This window comes from Pholcus phalangioides, unplaced genomic scaffold (assembly GCF_987345545.1).
Source record: "Pholcus phalangioides strain wild (caught in Gottingen) unplaced genomic scaffold, Ppha-v1.0 ptg000039l_1, whole genome shotgun sequence".
Lineage (NCBI taxonomy): Eukaryota > Metazoa > Arthropoda > Arachnida > Araneae > Pholcidae > Pholcus > Pholcus phalangioides.
Window position 1 is genome coordinate 1 of NW_028301625.1, and position 19,695 is coordinate 19,695.

General features: G+C 35.6%; 1 protein-coding gene across 1 annotated transcript in view; it reads left to right on the top strand.

The window, feature by feature from the left end:
- Nucleotides 1-11,988: 11,988 nt before the first annotated feature.
- Vps13B (vacuolar protein sorting 13B) overlaps nucleotides 11,989-19,695 on the top strand; it is a gene marked incomplete at its 5' end in the record, with an annotated part of 141,729 nt that continues 134,022 nt past the window's right edge. Inside the window, 2 exons of the mRNA XM_089253989.1 lie at nucleotides 11,989-12,516; nucleotides 14,952-15,249. Of these exons, the coding sequence (XP_089110115.1) occupies nucleotides 11,989-12,516; nucleotides 14,952-15,249 (826 nt within the window). The remainder of the gene's footprint in view (nucleotides 12,517-14,951; nucleotides 15,250-19,695) is intronic.

The following is a 19,695-nucleotide window of genomic DNA, read 5'->3' on the forward strand; positions in this document are numbered from 1 at the left end:
GTATAAAATATTACATAAAATTAAAATTTCACAGAATTTTCGTCATTTTTCCCCTGAAACGTTTCCCTTTCGCTCTCGTGGAAAAGGATCTGATGAGGGGCGGTATAAAATATTACAATTTCATCGAATTAAAATTTCACAGAGTTTTCGTCATTTATTCCCGGAAACGTTTCCCTCTCGCTCGCGTGAAAAAGGATCTGTTGAGGAGCGGTATAAAATATTACAATTTCGTCGCATTAAAATTTCACAGAATTTTTGCCATTTTTTCCCGGAAACGTTTCCCTTTTCGCTCTCGTGAAAAAGGATCTGTTGAGGGGCGGTATAAAATATTACAATTTCGTCGCATTAAAATTTCACAGAGTTTTCGTCATTTTTTCCCTGAAACGTTTCCGTTTCGCTCTCGTGAAAAAGGATCTGTTGAGGGGTGGTATAAAATATTACAATTTCGTCGCATTAAAATTTCACAGAATTTTCGCCATTTATTCCCGGAAACGTTTCCCTTTCGCTCGCGTGAAAAAGGATCTGTTGAGGGGCGGTATAAAATATTACAATTTCATCGAATTAAAATTTCACAGAGTTTTCGTCATTTATTCCCGGAAACGTTTCCGTTTCGCTCTCGTGAAAAAGGATCTGTTGAGGGGTGGTATAAAATATTACAATTTCATCGAATTAAAATTTCACAGAATTTTCGCCATTTTTTCCCGGAAACGTTTCCGTTTCGCTCTCGTGAAAAAGGATCTGTTGAGGGGTGGTATAAAATATTACAATTTCGTCGCATTAAAATTTCACAGAATTTTCGCCATTTATTCCCGGAAACGTTTCCCTTTCGCTCGCGTGAAAAAGGATCTGTTGAGGGGCGGTATAAAATATTACAATTTCATCGAATTAAAATTTCACAGAATTTTCGTCATTTTTTCCCGGAAACATTTCCGTTTCGCTTTCTTGAGAAGGGATCCCTTGAAGGGCGGTGTCGTCAAATTAAACTTTCGCACAGTTTTCAATTTCAAACGTTTTCCTTTAGCTCTCTTGAAATGGAATCCCTTGAGGGACGGTGTCGTCAAATTAAATTTTCAAACAGTTTTCTTCGATTTTTCCGGGAAACGTCTGGCTCTCTGGAAAAGGGATCTGTTTATAGGGGTGGTATAAAATATTCAATTTATACGATTACAATTTAATATAATTTTTCTTAATTTTTTTTCTGTAAACTTTTCCTTTGGCTTTCTTGACAAGGGATCTGTGGATGGACGATATTAAATGTCGCATTTTCGTCAAATTAAAATTCATTCGTCAAAATAAATCACAACTGAATTTAACCGGGTAATTTCTTTTTGGAATTTCAAATCGGATACGGACAACAACATTTTATCGCTTTCGGACGTTTTTCGTGGAATATGTTACTGTAAACAAAATGGCATAAATCTGTAATTACGCATAATCGCCGGATTTATATCGATTACTATGGATAATCACTGATCAAAACGGATGAAATTATTGTGCATAATAACCGGCGATTATGCATAATCACCAGATTTATCATAATTACTGTATTTTATACATGGCATCAACCTGTAAATGCTGTCAAAATTAGTGCTCAATGATAACAATTCTGAAAAGTGCCCCGCGACGTAAAAAATTTTGGAACCAGTTTTCTATCACTTTGGTCCCTCCCCATGAAATGAAAGTGATCCCCCCTTGACCTTGGAATGAAATTTCTGGCTAGGGGCCTGATGAGACACATAACGTCAATTATTTCACCACTGACGTAAGCTCCCAAAGCTGAGGTAAATGATTTCATTGCTATCCAAAGAATTCACGTAATTTTGGTAGATTGTAAAAACCGTGTCACTAAGTTTTATTGCACATTTAGGCTAACCAAATTTCTTCGAGAAAAATACCGGAACTCAGGATTTCAAATACGGGTGAAATACGGAACATCGCCAATCATCGCCATAACTGCCGCCGAATGTAAACAAAGTTGCCAACTTTTGCAGAAATCACTAAAAAACACCAATGGCAGGAATAAAAACATTACTCTGAGAGAATTGCAGTGGACAAAACTGGATTCCACGAAGTACATTGTAAAATAACGAAATAAAACGTTTGAAGGGGCAAACAATTAAATCAACGTTTAGTATTTGCCGTCTTGCAGTGGAGTAGTTTGGAAGCTAGCGTTTTACTGTGGAAGTGTTGGTTCGAACCCTGATTCTCTCGGGCATGGATGTTTATTAACATTAACAAATTCCCTGGACAGATCATACAGGATCATACAGAACATATTTGAGGATCACTTTATCAAGAAAGTAAAAAAGCCATGACGTATGTGAGGTGAATATTCTTATTCATAGTTGTAATTATAGTGATATAATTTATGCGTCGAAATATAATTTCAATAGTTGATTTTAATAAAGTATATCCATAATAAAACTATAACCATCTAAAAGTAGGCTTTGTAGATTCTTCAATGTAGAACATTCGCGACAAACCACGGCATTCTTGCAAAAAAGTCGGGACAGCCAAAATAAAGTGAAAATGTCCCTGGAATGTCCCGGGAAATGCGTGACATATGTGTCATATGCATAAGGTCACCACAAAACGTTTGCTAAAAAGGCCTATATTTTGCTATTTATCTTTTATTTTCACCGTCCCGAATTTGTTTTTCAAAATGTCCCGTATTTGTTTTTCAAAATGTCCCGTATTTTCGACTAAACTCACTTGACTCACTGAAACTTGACTGAAAACGTGGAGGAAGATAGTTTTAATTTCTTACAAATCACGGTACGATTAATTATGATTGTAAACATAAACGTTTGTGTCGTATATTTGTGACGTGTTTCTTTTTTACATAACAAAAACAAGACATTTAAAAAAAAATATCAATAACATAACATTTATTTCGTGAAATACATTTTTATTTACTGCAATTTATTGTAGTCCTTCTTCGTACATACCCATCAGCATTTCTTTCCCATCAATTTTAACCATAATTAGCAATTTTTCAACATTTGACAATTTTTTGAGAGATAGAATAGCAATAAGCAGGGTGACCATACATCCCGTATTTCTCGGGACAGTCCCGGTTTTTTTCTGTTTTTTTGCTGTCCCGACTTTTTTGCAGAAATGTCCCGAGTTTTCAAATATTTTCAACGAAGTCAACTTGGCTTTTTATTCTTCAAATCAACGATTAAAATTATCTTTCCACCTTAGAAATTACATCACGATAATGAGGCTTTTGGAATAGATATCATAATCATCATCAGCATTGGCGCACTCAAAGGGGGGGAAGGGGTTCTAACCACCCCCCTTCCCTCCCCGAGCCAAGATTATAGTGTTATTTTACAGGAAAAAAGGTAAAACTCCCTCAGAGGGTAAACAAATTTCAAATCCCCCCTCGAGAAAATTCTGCGTACGCCTATGATCATCAGTATCACTTGGAGGGACAAGCACAGCATGTTTTTCCCATGGAAATCAATGTTAAAATTGCCGAATTTACCGTAGAAATGTGGATATTTAGTAGGGTTTTCCGCCTCATCAATAATTTTAAAAGTTGAACTGAATTCTCGATTTTCGAAAAATTGAGTTCGCTTAGAAATATGAAGCACAGAAAATTAAATATAAAATAATTAGCCGGACCTACTTTTGAGTTAGATATTCATGCAATAACATTTACTTATATCTTCTCAAGCACAAAAATGAGAATTAATACTTCTGTATTGTTTTATAATATTCAATATCATCAATCTATATAGTTTAGGATGTTTTGAAGTTAATTATGGGCCCATAAATTACACTGAAGAAATTCCGCAGCTTTAATCAAGCATTTTTTGAAGCAAAAGCAGGCAAATCCATAACTTGATCTTCAAGAAAATTTTCGAAATATCTAGCACCCATCAAAAAGAAAAAAAAAACAATTCATTTCTACGTTTCTTTAATTTTGATTTATGTCTTTCACGAGTTGCGCAGGAAGTCGCCATATTGGTTACCATGTATGTCCCTCCAGAAAAAGGAAAATATAACGTGATTCAAAAAGCCTCATTAAGAGACTAAAAACAAGAATATTCATCTCACACATTTGTCATGTTTTTTTTTAATTCACTGTAATTTGAAGTGGCACTTTATTTCTCGCGATTGGCGAATTTTCTGTGATTTTAGCACGAGTTAACAACTTCGCTTACTTTTGGCATCATTTAGCGATAATTGACATTGTCCCGCATTTTCCCGTATTTCGAATCCCAATTTCACGTATTTTTCTCGAGCAAATATGGTCGGCCTAACAATAAGCAATTCTTTACTTAGGATCTCTATCTCCCGTATTTCCACCGATAAAATACGGTAAACCTACGTATACCAATTTGTTTTCCGTGACCGACATACCACGGTCACTTTCCCTCGAATAGATGAGTTAACGGGCGCTTTATACATTATATTTTTTGTTCATAAATGCGTAGATGAAAATTTCTGTTACTTCAAGACAAAATGATATCGCATAATCCGCATTTGCAAGTTCCATTTATCAATGATGAAATATTAACAGTAGGAAGACGAAACGGGGGTCTTTTTGACCTTGCACGCTGTTTAAGCTTACATATCTCTGCTAAGAATAAACGAACCACCTGGAATTTCTGGACTTTTCCTGAATTAGCATGTTCTTATTGTATACCAAAGCTTCCTTTCGTTATCTTTTTTAACAACGAAGCTACGAGCGGATATACCTAGAAAGACCGAGGCGGGGTCATAGTGACTCTTTCTTATATTCTAGCACATTATGCGGTAAATACTACTATCGTCGTCACAATTGATTTCTAAGTAGGTTATAATCCTTCTGAAAGTCTTTTTTGCATTTGACCTTGTGTGTGACCTTTCTTTTCCTCTCATTCTTATCTGCAAGTGTCGTCAGCAGGTGTGTCATTTTTGGTTTTTGTCAAGCATTCTTGCCATATTATCCGTTAAATTGTTTATTCTTGGACGTAGAAAATTTGAGTGCATGTGATCTTTTCAAACAGTTAGTTTAGAACATAGTTTCCCAAACTTTTTGTTCCACCGCCCCCTTTTTCAGATAAATTTTTCCCTCACCCCCCCCCCCCAACTCAAGCGAACCCATAGGATCCTCTGTTATACCCGTGGCTTCTATCGCCCCCTTGGCCCTTTCTATCGCCCACCAGGAGGCGATATTGCCCACTTTGGGAAACATTGGTTTAAAATGACGAGAAAACGTATATTTACTGAAGAAATACTCCAGGAGATGTAAAGATTAGATGAGAGAAACTCTGGAAGCAGTTATGATGAAAGTGCAGAAGAGCATAGATCTACCCTATGTCGAACTGTAGTGAAGAAAGTAGCGGTTCTGATGACGAAGATTTAAAGATTTAAATCAATATAAAATTATTTCTCGGGCGCGGTAGCCCAGGTCGATAAGATACTCGCCTAAAGTACCAAAGGATGTTTAGAGGTGTCGCGAGTTCGATACCCGGTTCGTCTTTGTCAGAAAACTTTCCTGACACAGGGGTACAACAGACACGGCGATTTGACTGCAGAAAAAATTGCTACCGCAGGAAGTTCCCCATTGAGGAGTTAGTGCACCAAATTCTCGATGATGAGCATTGAAACACGCTTGCCGTTCGGAATCGGCAATAAATTGTAGGTCCCGGTCTAATTAGATCTCGTGTGCAGAAAATGACCGTGGTGTGACTCATTATAACTCGTTAAAGCCACAGAAATGATCTAAGAAAATGCAGCAGATGGGAGCATATGGAAAATCATAGAACCTTCATCAACTTTAGGATGTCGGGGATCGCAAAATATATTGAGAGAAAATCAAGGCCCCACATTTTATGCGTTCAAAAAACATAAATGAAAGTGTTCTGGGTTCGTGACGCCTTATTTTCTGCGACAAAATGATTCGACATATATATGGGCTTCAGAAGCTGAAGCCCATCCTCGTCTGAATGAAACTTCTTGGTCAGTTTCTTTGCTTGAACTGGATGCAACGATAACCATTATGTATGCAAGAGGTGCAAAAAACTTCCTACTGAATTCATTGTGGTCGTCGAGATTTGGGGTCCCCTATTTTTTCCCCAAACAATGACAAGACATCGTTTCAAAGAAATTTTGAAATTCATGCGATTCGATCTGAAATCTGAAAGGTCTGAAATATTAAAAACTGACCAATTTTCTCTTGCATGTTCACTATGGATTTCATTCATAGAATACAGTGTGACTTGCTACAAACCAGGGCCCAATCTAACTATGGACGAACAACTTCTACCCTCAAAAGCAAGATGTCCATTTACACAGTATATCCAAAGTAATCCTGATAAATTTGGGATAAAATTCTGGCTTGCCTGCGTTGATTCCAAATATATTCTGAATGGACAGAAAATCAGTTTCGATTACACTGGGGCAGATAATACCAGACCAGCAAATCAACTTGTCTATGAACATGTAATTCGAAACAAAACAACAGATGATTATTTTACATCACTGAGATTATGTGCATTTTTTAAAAGGACAAGCTTGGTTGGGACCCTTCAAAAAGACCGTCGTGAGGTACCTCCGACTGCAAAAACAGGAACTGATATTACACTGACATCTTATCAGAGAAAAAAGATTAAAAATGTTCTAGTTCTGAGTTCACTTCATACTGATGTAACCAGGGCCGGTCTTAGGCCCAGCGGCGCCCGGTGCAAAAAAAGTAGTCAGCGCCCCCCCCCCAGGCGTAAATCCAGAGTGATGTGCCAGAGGAGGCAATTTTTGCTAGTCATACGGGACAGATTCATTCTACCATATTATCAGACACTCTTTGTGTTGTGACACCCCCCCCCCCATCCCCGGCACACCGCTATTTAACTTGTAAACAAGCATAAAAACCCAACTTGTTTGATTTAATTAACAGATTTAAAAACATTAAAAAAGCAAAACGTCACACATTTGTGCAGGATACTCATCACGGAGGATCAATCTTCTTCATACTTATGTTAATTGAGTTTTATGGTAAAATTCGTGTAGCGCACGCATCACGTACGGGCTAAGATGATAATAAAAGTGGTTAAATTAAAGTGATATTTCCGTATGATTTCTTTTCATATTTATAAAACACATGAACTTCATTTGAAATTACCCCTTTCAGTACCAGTACCAAGAAACGGAAGGGACAGGCTAACACCAGCTAAAGCACCGGGCCCTGCAACTTGGGCAGGCCCGTAACTATTCTGAGGCAATTTGGGCGGTGCAACGAGCCGAATGGGGGGGGGGGGGCTTGTAACTCTTCCTTTTTCTGAGCATAACCATTTCAAGGAGACTCCAAGAAAAGACTGCCCCCGAGAAAGCACGCTACAGCCCTGGGGAAGGGGCCATATTATGCACTGCACAACTGCCCATCGATTATTTCCGTTTCGAAAAATAACTAATATTATACACACTCAAATCTTTGTTTTTTTTTAAATTCATCTCGGTCATTTTTTTCATACATATTTTACAGTTTTTTTATAAATACGTATCTTAAAGATATTTTTCTAGTAATGTATATTTAACGCGTTTCGGCGCCCCTTCTCATTTGCGCCCGGTGCAATTGCACCGGTCGCACTGCCCTAAGCCCACCCTGGATGTAACTATCAACGAAAACGTGAAAAAGACCCCAGAAATAGTTGCCTACAATAAAGAAATTAAATAAGGAGTTTACATCGTGGATCAAATGGTGCGATTATACACCAATAAGAATAGAAGTCGTTGATGGCCAATGCATGTTTTCGGAAAAAATTACGAACCTTACTCAACAGATCCTTTTTCAAGAGAGCGAAAGGGGAAACGTTTCCGGGAATAAATGGCAAAAATTCTGTGAAATTTTAATGCGACGAAATTGTAATATTTTATACCGCCCCTCATCAGATCCTTTTTCACGCGAGCGAAAGGGAAACGTTTCCGGGAAAAAATGGCAAAAATTCTGTGAAATTTTAATGCGACGAAATTGTAATATTTTATACCGCCCCTCATCAGATCCTTTTTCACGAGAACGAAAAGGGAAACGTTTCCGGGAAAAAATGGCGAAAATTCTGTGAAATTTTAATTCGATGAAATTGTAATATTTTATACCGCCCCTCAACAGATCCTTTTTCACGCGAGCGAAAGGGAAACGTTTCCGGGAATAAATGACGAAAACTCTGTGGAATTTTAATTCGATGAAATTGTAATATTTTATACCGCCCCTCATCAGATCCTTTTCCACGAGAGCGAAAGGGAAACGTTTCCGGGAATAAATGGCGAAAATTTTGTGAAATTTTAATGCGACGAAATTGTAATATTTTATACCGCCCCTCAACAGATCCTTTTTCACGCGAGCGAAAGGGAAACGTTTCCGGGAATAAATGGCAAAAATTCTGTGAAATTTTAATGCGACGAAATTGTAATATTTTATACCGCCCCTCAACAGATCCTTTTTCACGAGAGCGAAAAGGGAAAAGTTTCCGGGAAAAAATGGCAAAAATTCTGTGAAATTTTAATGCGACGAAATTGTAATATTTTATACCGCTCCTCAACAGATCCTTTTTCACGCGAGCGAGAGGGAAACGTTTCCGGGAATAAATGACGAAAATTCTGTGAAATTTTAATTCGATGAAATTGTAATATTTTATACCACCCCTCAACAGATCCTTTTTCACGAGAGCGAAACGGAAACGTTTCCGGGAATAAATGACGAAAACTCTGTGAAATTTTAATTCGATGAAATTGTAATATTTTATACCGCCCCTCAACAGATCCTTTTTCACGCGAGCGAAAGGGAAACGTTTCCGGGAATAAATGGCGAAAATTCTGTGAAATTTTAATGCGACGAAATTGTAATATTTTATACCACCCCTCAACAGATCCTTTTTCACGAGAGCGAAACGGAAACGTTTCAGGGAAAAAATGACGAAAACTCTGTGAAATTTTAATGCGACGAAATTGTAATATTTTATACCGCCCCTCAACAGATCCTTTTTCACGAGAGCGAAAAGGGAAACGTTTCCGGGAAAAAATGGCAAAAATTCTGTGAAATTTTAATGCGACGAAATTGTAATATTTTATACCGCTCCTCAACAGATCCTTTTTCACGCGAGCGAGAGGGAAACGTTTCCGGGAATAAATGACGAAAACTCTGTGAAATTTTAATTCGATGAAATTGTAATATTTTATACCGCCCCTCATCAGATCCTTTTCCACGAGAGCGAAAGGGAAACGTTTCAGGGGAAAAATGACGAAAATTCTGTGAAATTTTAATTTTATGTAATATTTTATACCGCCCCTAAAGAGATTTGTTGGAAGAAGATATTTCATACTTTGCCTGGATTGTGTTTAGGCATTCTATAGAATGACTAGTCATTCTATAGAATGCCTAGGCAAAGTATAGAATAAAACCGGTATTTCATACTTTGCCTGAAACGACCAGGCATTGTATAGAATGCCTAGGCATTCTATAGAATGCCTGGATTTCATACTTTGCCGGTAACATATATAAACAATCTCCCTGAAACCTTCAACTGCACCACTAGATTTTTTGCTGATGACTGTGTAATCTACCGCACAATTAATCACAAATCTGATCAAGAAACTCTCCAACATAATCTTGTTTCCATCTCAGATTGGTGTTCATTTTGGCATATGCCTATCAATCTATCTAAAACAGTTTTCGTGAGAGCTACTCGTAAAACTCTTCCCCTCGAATTCTCTAACCATATCCCAAGTTTCTCAATTTAAATATCTGGGAATCGGCTGATCTCTCTCTCCCCATTGGAATAATCATATTGATTATGTCTACCAGAAATGTCTCAACGAACTTTTTTTCCTTTGCCGCAACCTCAAACATTCTACTAGTGACGTCCGACTTCTCTACTACCAAACTTATATTTCTCCCGTTCTTTCTTATGCAGCTGGGATCTGGGACCCCCACACCTCTGATAACATTGACAAACTTGAATCTATCTAAAATAAATACATCCACTTTATTCACGACTGCTGGTCATCTTTTATGTCAGTTTCCGATCTTAATCTCCACCCACTTGCCACTCACTGACTTATCTCCCACTTAGTCATGCTTTACAAGATTATTCTGGTCATTTAAATTTTACTTTTAAAACATACCACCATCCTAATATGTGTACATTCATCCGTCTTAACTAAACCCCGAAACTTTTCTCCAATCCCAATCCCATCTCGTCTGTAATCACCACAAAATTCTTTAATCGCGACAGTACCCAATTGTCCAGGGAAAATATGTTGTAAAACTTTTGTATGTTGTTTTGACACAAAATAAAGTGTTCCAGACTCTGCCACGAAGCTGGGCTAGAAGAGATCTCTGCAACGGGATAAGTCCAGTGGTTAAGTTCTGTCGTTCATTCATTCATTCGGTCATTTCAATTTCGATGCATCCACTATTCTGACTAAGCCTTCCTATGTTTCCAATAGACTTGACCACCCCAAAAAATTAAAACCAATTTTTGCCTCTATAGATTGTTTTAAATTCAGTTTCTTTTCCAATACCATAGGTAAATGGAACAAGCTCCCCTCTACTATTGTTAACTTCCCCACGATCTCAGATTTTTTGTTGAATGTTTCAAAGCATATGTGTACAAATCTGCCGCATCCTTTTGTATAGGCCTTGGGCAAACAATATAGCATAATTAAATAAGTTTTATACAGATACATCACTTTCATAACTGAAATATCAAGAGACAAAAATGAAATTATCTCATAACAAAAAGAAAATAACTTTGTGGGATTCTTGAATTGAACACCTTCAAGTGAAACAACAAAAAGTATAGTTTTCTCCAAAAATAAGACCTAACCAGAAAATAAGCCTTAGCTTGATTTTTCAAGATGCTCATAATATAAGCCCGATTCCCCCCGAAAATTAGCCTGTTAAAATTGTCAGCCAGATGAAGGCATTCTGTTGCTATACATGGCAGGTTGTCTTGTATAAAGTGATATTAATATACAATAATGTTATTGACATTTGTATTTAATGATAATTCATATTATTTCTGTAGTTTTAAGTTTCCAAAAATGGCTAATTTGGACAAGTGGAAAACACCTCTAGAGTAATGAATCCTCAGAATGACTGCTATCTCCTCTTAATTAAATCATTTTTTAATTATTACTGCTCTTTTAAAAATATTTCAGAATTTAATTTAATGAAGCAGGGATATTCTTCAATAGTGAGTTTGATTAAGAAAAACTTAATGGTTCTGGTTACATAGCTAAAGGTTTTATTTTTGACGGATAAGGACACTTTTGAATACATTTTCCGCAGTGTTTGAAAAATTTGGAGAAAAAAAATTCAGACACCATCCTGATTTCTCAGAATTTTCATTATCCAAATTCATTTGTTTTATCACAAAAAATTTTCTTGCTACAGTTCTGCACACAACTCAAGGTTCAGATACAATTATGCAGAAGTGGGGGTGTGTTTATGTGTAAACAATTATTCCCTTGTATGGTCAATTTTATAAATCAAATACATAATTTAAGGTGCACCAAAAATGTATATTTAGACATAATATAAGATGTATACATAAATGATGTACATACATGTTTAAGCACATATTTTGAGGTTGTGGAAAAAAGAAATTCAGTTTTCCCCATCTTGCCAATCAATTGTGTAATTAGCAATATAAAAAACCCGGGTTTTTTACAACCCTGGTTTGTACTAATTAGAGAAAAAAAGGCAAATCTTTTAAATAGGGCCCAAGTGATGAGTTACATCAAACTTTGTAGTAGATGGCATTCTACAAGGCATCAAAAATAGATTGCAATTTTTCGTCAATTTTTCAAAGACTGTTACATTCCATGAAAATAATAACTTTTGATAATATAACTGAAATATTCAGTTCGAAATACATGGGAGTTTGTATTTATTCAAATATATTATAAAATATTTAATATGTTTTACAAATTAAAAATGTTTGCCAAAGTTTTTTTAATTATTTTCTAATACTTTCTTTCCTTTTTTTTTCACTTTAGTTATTTTTTTGGGATGGTGACGCCATATTCAGTAACTTGGATCTGAGACTTGATGTACTCGAACAAGAGTTGGATTTGCCATTCACCTTTGTAAATGGACATATCCGGGAATTACGCATTCATTTGCCATGGACAAAGATAGCCTCAGAGCCTATTGTGATAACAATAAACACAATAGAGTGTGTTTTGAAACTTTCAGGTGACAATAATGCTCATTCTGATTCATCTGGTCAAGTTTCACAACATTCAAATGCTCCTTCTGGAAAAAAATTCAAAAAAGAAGAAATACCTGAAGCCCCTCCTAGCTATGTTCAAAGCCTTATCAATCGTGTGATTAGCAATATTTGTATTGTCTGCAATAATGTGATTCTAAAATATGTTGAAGATGATATTGTTTTGTCTCTCAATATAAAATCAGTAGAGTTATTCAGTGTTAATGAAGAATGGGAACGAGCATTTGTGGATATTGCTGAAGGGATTGTACAAAAAATCCTAAACATGCAAGATCTGACTGTGTGTCTTGACAAGGTATGTATATAATCAACATGTGAAACAGTTTATAAAACATTTTAAATCATTTATGAAGCCACTCATGATAATTTATGTAAGGGACACATATTCATATGTGTAGTCTTTGGCTTTGTATTACTTGACTCATCTTGTTTTAAAACTGTTGTATCAATTTCTTAAAAAAGCTTTCCTTTCTTTCTTTTCTCAAAAACACACTTGAAAATTTTGTTAAAAAAACTGACTCACCTTACTCTTTATTAGCATGCTCCCTTTATGAAGAAAGTTGCTATGGTTATTTATCACTTAAATTTAAATGTTAATAACATTTCCAGAAAATTCTCACCCAGATCTTTTTTTTCTGAACCGTTAGTCATAGACAAAACTTCCAGCTACAAAAAATTTTTTAAATAAGGAAAATATATTGGAATTTTATGTAAAAATAAGTTTATTTTTGAAAAAAAATTATGAAATCTTACTTTTCAACCCTGGTCCCTATAGTTACATTTCGAAAAAAAAAAATTCCTTATAAATATCCCTATATTCTCTTGACAGGTTTGCCTGTAGTTTATTCCTCACCCCCCCCCCTTTCTTACCACTTTATTCAGTCTTTTTTAAGTATGAGTTTGATTGCCATATATTTTTCAGAAAATAAAACTGAAAAAAGGACTGCACACAGAGAGAGAAGCAAATCTTTGACTATTTGTGCAGCAAAGGATTAAAAGAAAGCCTATAATTTTTCAAATTTATTTTTCTGTACTGACTCCTCATCGGCAACAAAAAGGATGGCTCCCAAGTACCAAAAAAAAAATTGAAAAAGTTGCAAACTTCGAAATTAAAACACTCAGTTTTTGTTGAATGGTGATAAAGTTTTTTTTATCATTATATTACTGCAAGGGCAGACTTTTCCTGAATATGATTATAATACCCTGGGAAAAATATAAAAACTTTAATTTGACATTTTTTTATGAATTAATTTGTTTATATAAAAGTACTTTTTTTAAAACTTCATTTTTAAAACATTTTTTCAATTGGAAGTTTTTGTCTATGATCTGTATGTTGTGGGAACAGAAGAAAAGGCGTAGGTAAGGACTTCCTGCACCTGCTGTATATGCTTAAGTAAATTCTAATACATTTGAAATCTCTAATATTTGTTGATGTTGGGAGTAAATTAGAGGTAAACAATATGTGTGTAGCTCATTTCAACATAATGAAAGGTTTATCTTTTCTCTTACATTGCACTATCAAAATACACTTGGAAGTAAATTTTTAAAAACTTATCGAGAATTGGATTGAAAGATTTTTAAAAACACTAATACAAAAGGTGGTTTTTCTGCAAGCCATTAGGTGTCATTGGATGAAACTCCTGTTTTGTGCAGTGCATTTTTCTATTGACAAACTTTGCACCAATTTATAATTGTAATTTTGAACTTTCATAAACTCAAATTAATTAAAATGTAATTATATGTTGTTATATCCCAATGTATAGCCTATATATATGTTGGATATTTTAAAATACAGACTATTTAGCAATATATTTTTAAAATGCCTGTTCCTAGTTATGCACATTGTCCTCTGCATCCTTTGGACACAAACAGATAGGATTTTTAATCATTTCAGCAGTACATGTGTTTGTATGCCCTTGCTCAGCCAAAAAAACCACTGGTTCAGTGCTCATACCAATTCATCATGCTCGAATTGCTTCCAAAAGCTTCTTAGAATTCATAGCAGATGCTTTTAGCAGATTCTTGACAACCCTCAGCAATCTATACCAGAAATTTCTAACGTTATTGCTCATACTGAACCTTTGATGGTTATGAGACTGTTCCACTGACCCAAATTTCCATCAATTAAGCACCTTCAAATGGTAATGACAGAAAATAGACTATTACAACCTAACAAGTTAATGCCTAACAATAGTGCCACCTGTCTTTGGATGGCATACAATGGAAAAGCTTGCTAGAGCATCAGATGGAATTCTCTACTGGTATTCTGTGAAGGATATCCTGAACCAGATGACCATGCATGCATAAATTTACTCTCCCACTGTTCCCACCATCTCCTAACAGTCTGGTCAGAATAGCCTAGGTATCTGAAAATTTGTCCATAAAGGAAGCATTTTTATGCACTGTGGTGGTGAGCATATAATCATTTAATCGTACCCCATCTCTAATAATTTGTAGATCTGCTTGAGATATAAGTTCATACAGAGTTTGTGCTGCAAAAAGACAACTTCTTGGTGATTGATTTTTTTTTCTTTTGTTAATGAGTGTCCACACAAAATGTTTAAAAAATTACTAGTTCAATTTTGGAATTTTTTGGTGTCTACCAAGCCCCAACATGCCCTGTAAATACATATACATGCTAGCAAAAGTCAAAACTGGATGTTTTTCATTCATCTGTAGCTTTTTTATTTACTAACCAATTTATCCTCCAAATTATTTTCTAAACTTCAGAGAGATGCAAGTGGGAAGATAGAAGTTTATCAAGATCCTCTACTGTATCGATGCTCAACTGTATGGCGCATTCGCACTGTATATAATTCTTCCAACGCCAAATATCCCCTTGTCACACGCATCAACATGTTTTGCGAGAAACTTGATTTTTCTCTCACTGATCAGCAGTTACCTATGTTTTTAAGACTTGCAAAATTATGTTATGCACTACAGTTTACCGATGAATATTCAAATAAAGACTCCAAAGAAAGTGAAACTAGTCATCCAGACAGAGGACATCATTCAGAAAACAGTTCTGGTGAGTAAATATAAGGACTTGGTTCTACAGCTTTTTTATCACACAAATTTGGTTTTCACTGCCATTGTTAAATTAATACAAGCTAAGAGTTTCTTTAGTTTGAGTGTCAACTCCATGTTTTTCCAACATCAGTGATTGCCATTATTAGGATAAAACTGATTCAGAAAAAACTGATTTAAAACAAACAGAATCAAAACTATTGCCTGCTTTGACCGACTGAATAGTAGAAAAATTATTCTATTTTCAGACCAACTCGACTTAATTGAACTTGACTTGCTAGGATTAGTTATTCACCATCTGCATAGAATGTTATAGACTAAAATTCTATCCAGCAAAGATTATTTGTTCTCTTGATTATCTATAGCTGCAATAATGATCTTCAAACACCCCCAACAGCTACAACAAGAGAGAAGAGGTAAGAAAGTTGCATCGAACAATATCTGTCTGCAGAAAAGAACCAATAACTCTTCTATGCCAGCTGGGGGAGCATACTAGACACATGGTAAATAACCAATCCCAGAAAGCAAGGTCCAATCAAGCTGAGTTGGTCTAAAAATAGCAGAATTTTCCTGCTATTTAGTCTGTCAAGACTGGCAATAATGGTTTTGACTTTTTTTTTGTTTCACCCCCAGTTTCATCTAATATTAGCTAATGATGAAAACTGCTGATGTTAGAGAAATGTCAAGTCAATATTCAAACTTATGATGGCCCCCTTAGCCCTAAAGAGTCATTCAACAAATATAGCAATCATTATAATTTTTTCTTAGGCGGAGATTACACTATAAAAGTTTTGTAAAAGTGCTTTTATAAAAGTTTCATAGTCCATTCCTTACAAAAAAATTGGAGCAACTTTTTTCAAATTGTCTCTGAAAAACTCTTTCTTTAACTATCAATTTCGGAAAATTTTCAAACTCAGGTGTATTCTTTTGTGTTCATTTGGGTGTATCACTAATGTTAGAATGTAACCTTGTCTTGTTGAAGTATTAGTATGTCGAAATTCCGTATTCTATCAATATGTTTTGACATTTTTTCTAGTCTAAGTATTGCCTGAAAATGTTTGTCTCCATAACGATGTACAGTATATATGTTTGTAGTACATGCTGGCACCTATTTTTTACTCCTTTGTCAAGAGGTGCAGTCAAAAAGTTGTGAAATCAGATGCAATGCACCTACTAGATGCATGTATGAAAACTTTCTGCTTAGATGGGACAAATTGTTGAAAAAATTCATAAAATGTGATTATTATCCCGTGGGAGGCAGAGATGAATTTTCGTCCTTGTAATCTTCATCTCCACAAATAACCAGTCTTTCAATGAATCTTGTGTTAACAAATGGAGAGGATATTTCTGTATGCAAATTTCGTTTGGTCTTCTCAATATGGACTCTCTTTGTGTGCATATTGATTTATTACGATATATGAGAGTATGATTTGGTAGATGGCGTTATGTCTTATGGGGAGTAGATTTAAATTTCTATGAGTTTAAATTTGAGAGCGAGCACTGTAAATAGTTTTGAAACATCTGTGGTGAATAGAACAAATAGGCTGTAGATTTGTCTTGTAATCGCCTCCCCAGATGATGACACCTAATTGATAATTGAATAAAACCATGCATAGTATATTTCTCTCAGAAATTCTGCTGTTAGATCTTTTGTTTCAGATAATAGAATTTATATATGTTACCGGCAAAGTATGAAATCCAGGCATTCTATAGAATGCCTAGGCATTCTATAGAATGCCTGGTCGTTTCAGGCAAAGTATGAAATACCGGTTTTATTCTATACTTTGCCTAGGCATTCTATAGAATGACTAGTCATTCTATAGAATGCCTAAACACAATCCAGGCAAAGTATGAAATATCTTCTTCCAACAAATCTCTTTAGGGGCGGTATAAAATATTACATAAAATTAAAATTTCATAGAATTTTCTTTTTTTCCCGGAAACGTTTCCCTTTCGCTCTCGTGAAAAAGGATCTGTTGAGGGGCGGTATAAAATATTACAATTTCTTCGAATTAAAATTTCGCAGAATTTTCGTCATTCTTTCCCGGAAACGTTTCCCTTTCGCTCTCGTGAAAAAGGATCTGTTGAGGGGCGGTATAAAATATTACAATTTCTTCGAATTAAAATTTCGCAGAATTTTCGTCATTTTTTCCCGGAAACGCTTCCCTTTCGCTCTCGTGAAAAAGGATCTGTTGAGGGGCGGTATAAAATATTACAATTTCTTCGAATTAAAATTTCGCAGAATTTTCGTCATTTTTTCCCGGAAACGCTTCCCTTTCGCTCTCGTGAAAAAGGATCTGTTGAGGGGCGGTATAAAATATTACAATTTCTTCGAATTAAAATTTCGCAGAATTTTCGTCATTTTTTCCCGGAAACGCTTCCCTTTCGCTCTCGTGAAAAAGGATCTGTTGAGGGGCGGTATAAAATATTACAATTTCTTCGAATTAAAATTTCGCAGAATTTTCGTCATTTTTTCCCGGAAACGTTTCCCTTTCGCTCTCGTGAAAAAGGATCTGTTGAGGGGCGGTATAAAATATTACAATTTCTTCGAATTAAAATTTCGCAGAATTTTCGTCATTCTTTCCCGGAAACGTTTCCCTTTCGCTCTCGTGAAAAAGGATCTGTTGAGGGGCGGTATAAAATATTACAATTTCTTCGAATTAAAATTTCGCAGAATTTTCGTCATTTTTTCCCGGAAACGCTTCCCTTTCGCTCTCGTGAAAAAGGATCTGTTGAGGGGCGGTATAAAATATTACAATTTCTTCGAATTAAAATTTCGCAGAATTTTCGTCATTTTTTCCCGGAAACGCTTCCCTTTCGCTCTCGTGAAAAAGGATCTGTTGAGGGGCGGTATAAAATATTACAATTTCTTCGAATTAAAATTTCGCAGAATTTTCGTCATTTTTTCCCGGAAACGCTTCCCTTTCGCTCTCGTGAAAAAGGATCTGTTGAGGGGCGGTATAAAATATTACAATTTCTTCGAATTAAAATTTCGCAGAATTTTCGTCATTTTTTCCCGGAAACGCTTCCCTTTCGCTCTCGTGAAAAAGGATCTGTTGAGGGGCGGTATAAAATATTACAATTTCTTCGAATTAAAATTTCGCAGAATTTTCGTCATTTTTTCCCGGAAACGTTTCCCTTTCGCTCTCGTGAAAAAGGATCTGTTGAGGGGCGGTATAAAATATTACAATTTCTTCGAATTAAAATTTCGCAGAATTTTCGTCATTCTTTCCCGGAAACGTTTCCCTTTCGCTCTCGTGAAAAAGGATCTGTTGAGGGGCGGTATAAAATATTACAATTTCTTCGAATTAAAATTTCGCAGAATTTTCGTCATTCTTTCCCGGAAACGTTTCCCTTTCGCTCTCGTGAAAAAGGATCTGTTGAGGGGCGGTATAAAATATTACAATTTCTTCGAATTAAAATTTCGCAGAATTTTCGTCATTTTTTCCCGGAAACGCTTCCCTTTCGCTCTCGTGAAAAAGGATCTGTTGAGGGGCGGTATAAAATATTACAATTTCTTCGAATTAAAATTTCGCAGAATTTTCGTCATTTTTTCCCGGAAACGTTTCCCTTTCGCTCTCGTGAAAAAGGATCTGTTGAGGGGCGGTATAAAATATTACAATTTCTTCGAATTAAAATTTCGCAGAATTTTCGTCATTTTTTCCCGGAAACGTTTCCCTTTCGCTCTCGTGAAAAAGGATCTGTTGAGGGGCGGTATAAAATATTACAATTTCTTCGAATTAAAATTTCGCAGAATTTTCGTCATTTTTTCCCGGAAACGTTTCCCTTTCGCTCTCGTGAAAAAGGATCTGTTGAGGGGCGGTATAAAATATTACAATTGCTTCGAATTAAAATTTCGCAGAATTTTCGTCATTTTTTCCCGGAAACGTTTCCCTTTCGCTCTCGTGAAAAAGGATCTGTTGAGGGGCGGTATAAAATATTACAATTTCTTCGAATTAAAATTTCGCAGAATTTTCGTCATTCTTTCCCGGAAACGTTTCCCTTTCGCTCTCGTGAAAAAGGATCTGTTGAGGGGCGGTATAAAATATTACAATTTCTTCGAATTAAAATTTCGCAGAATTTTCGTCATTTTTTCCCGGAAACGCTTCCCTTTCTCTGTCGTGAAAAAGGATCCATTGAGAGGCGGTGTCGTCAAATTAAAATTTCACACAGTTTTCAATTTCAAACGTTTTCCTTTAACTCTCTTGAGAAGGAATCCCTTGAGGGGCGATGTCGTCAAATTAAATTTTCACACAGTTTTCTTCGATTTTTCCGGGATACCTTAACGTCTGGCTCTCTGGAGGAGGGATCTGTTTATAGGATCAGTATAAAATATTCAATTTATACGATTACAATTTAATATAATTTTTCCTAATTTTTTTCTGTAAACTTTTCCTTTGGCTTTCTTGACAAGGGATCTGTGGATGGACGATATAAAATGTCACAT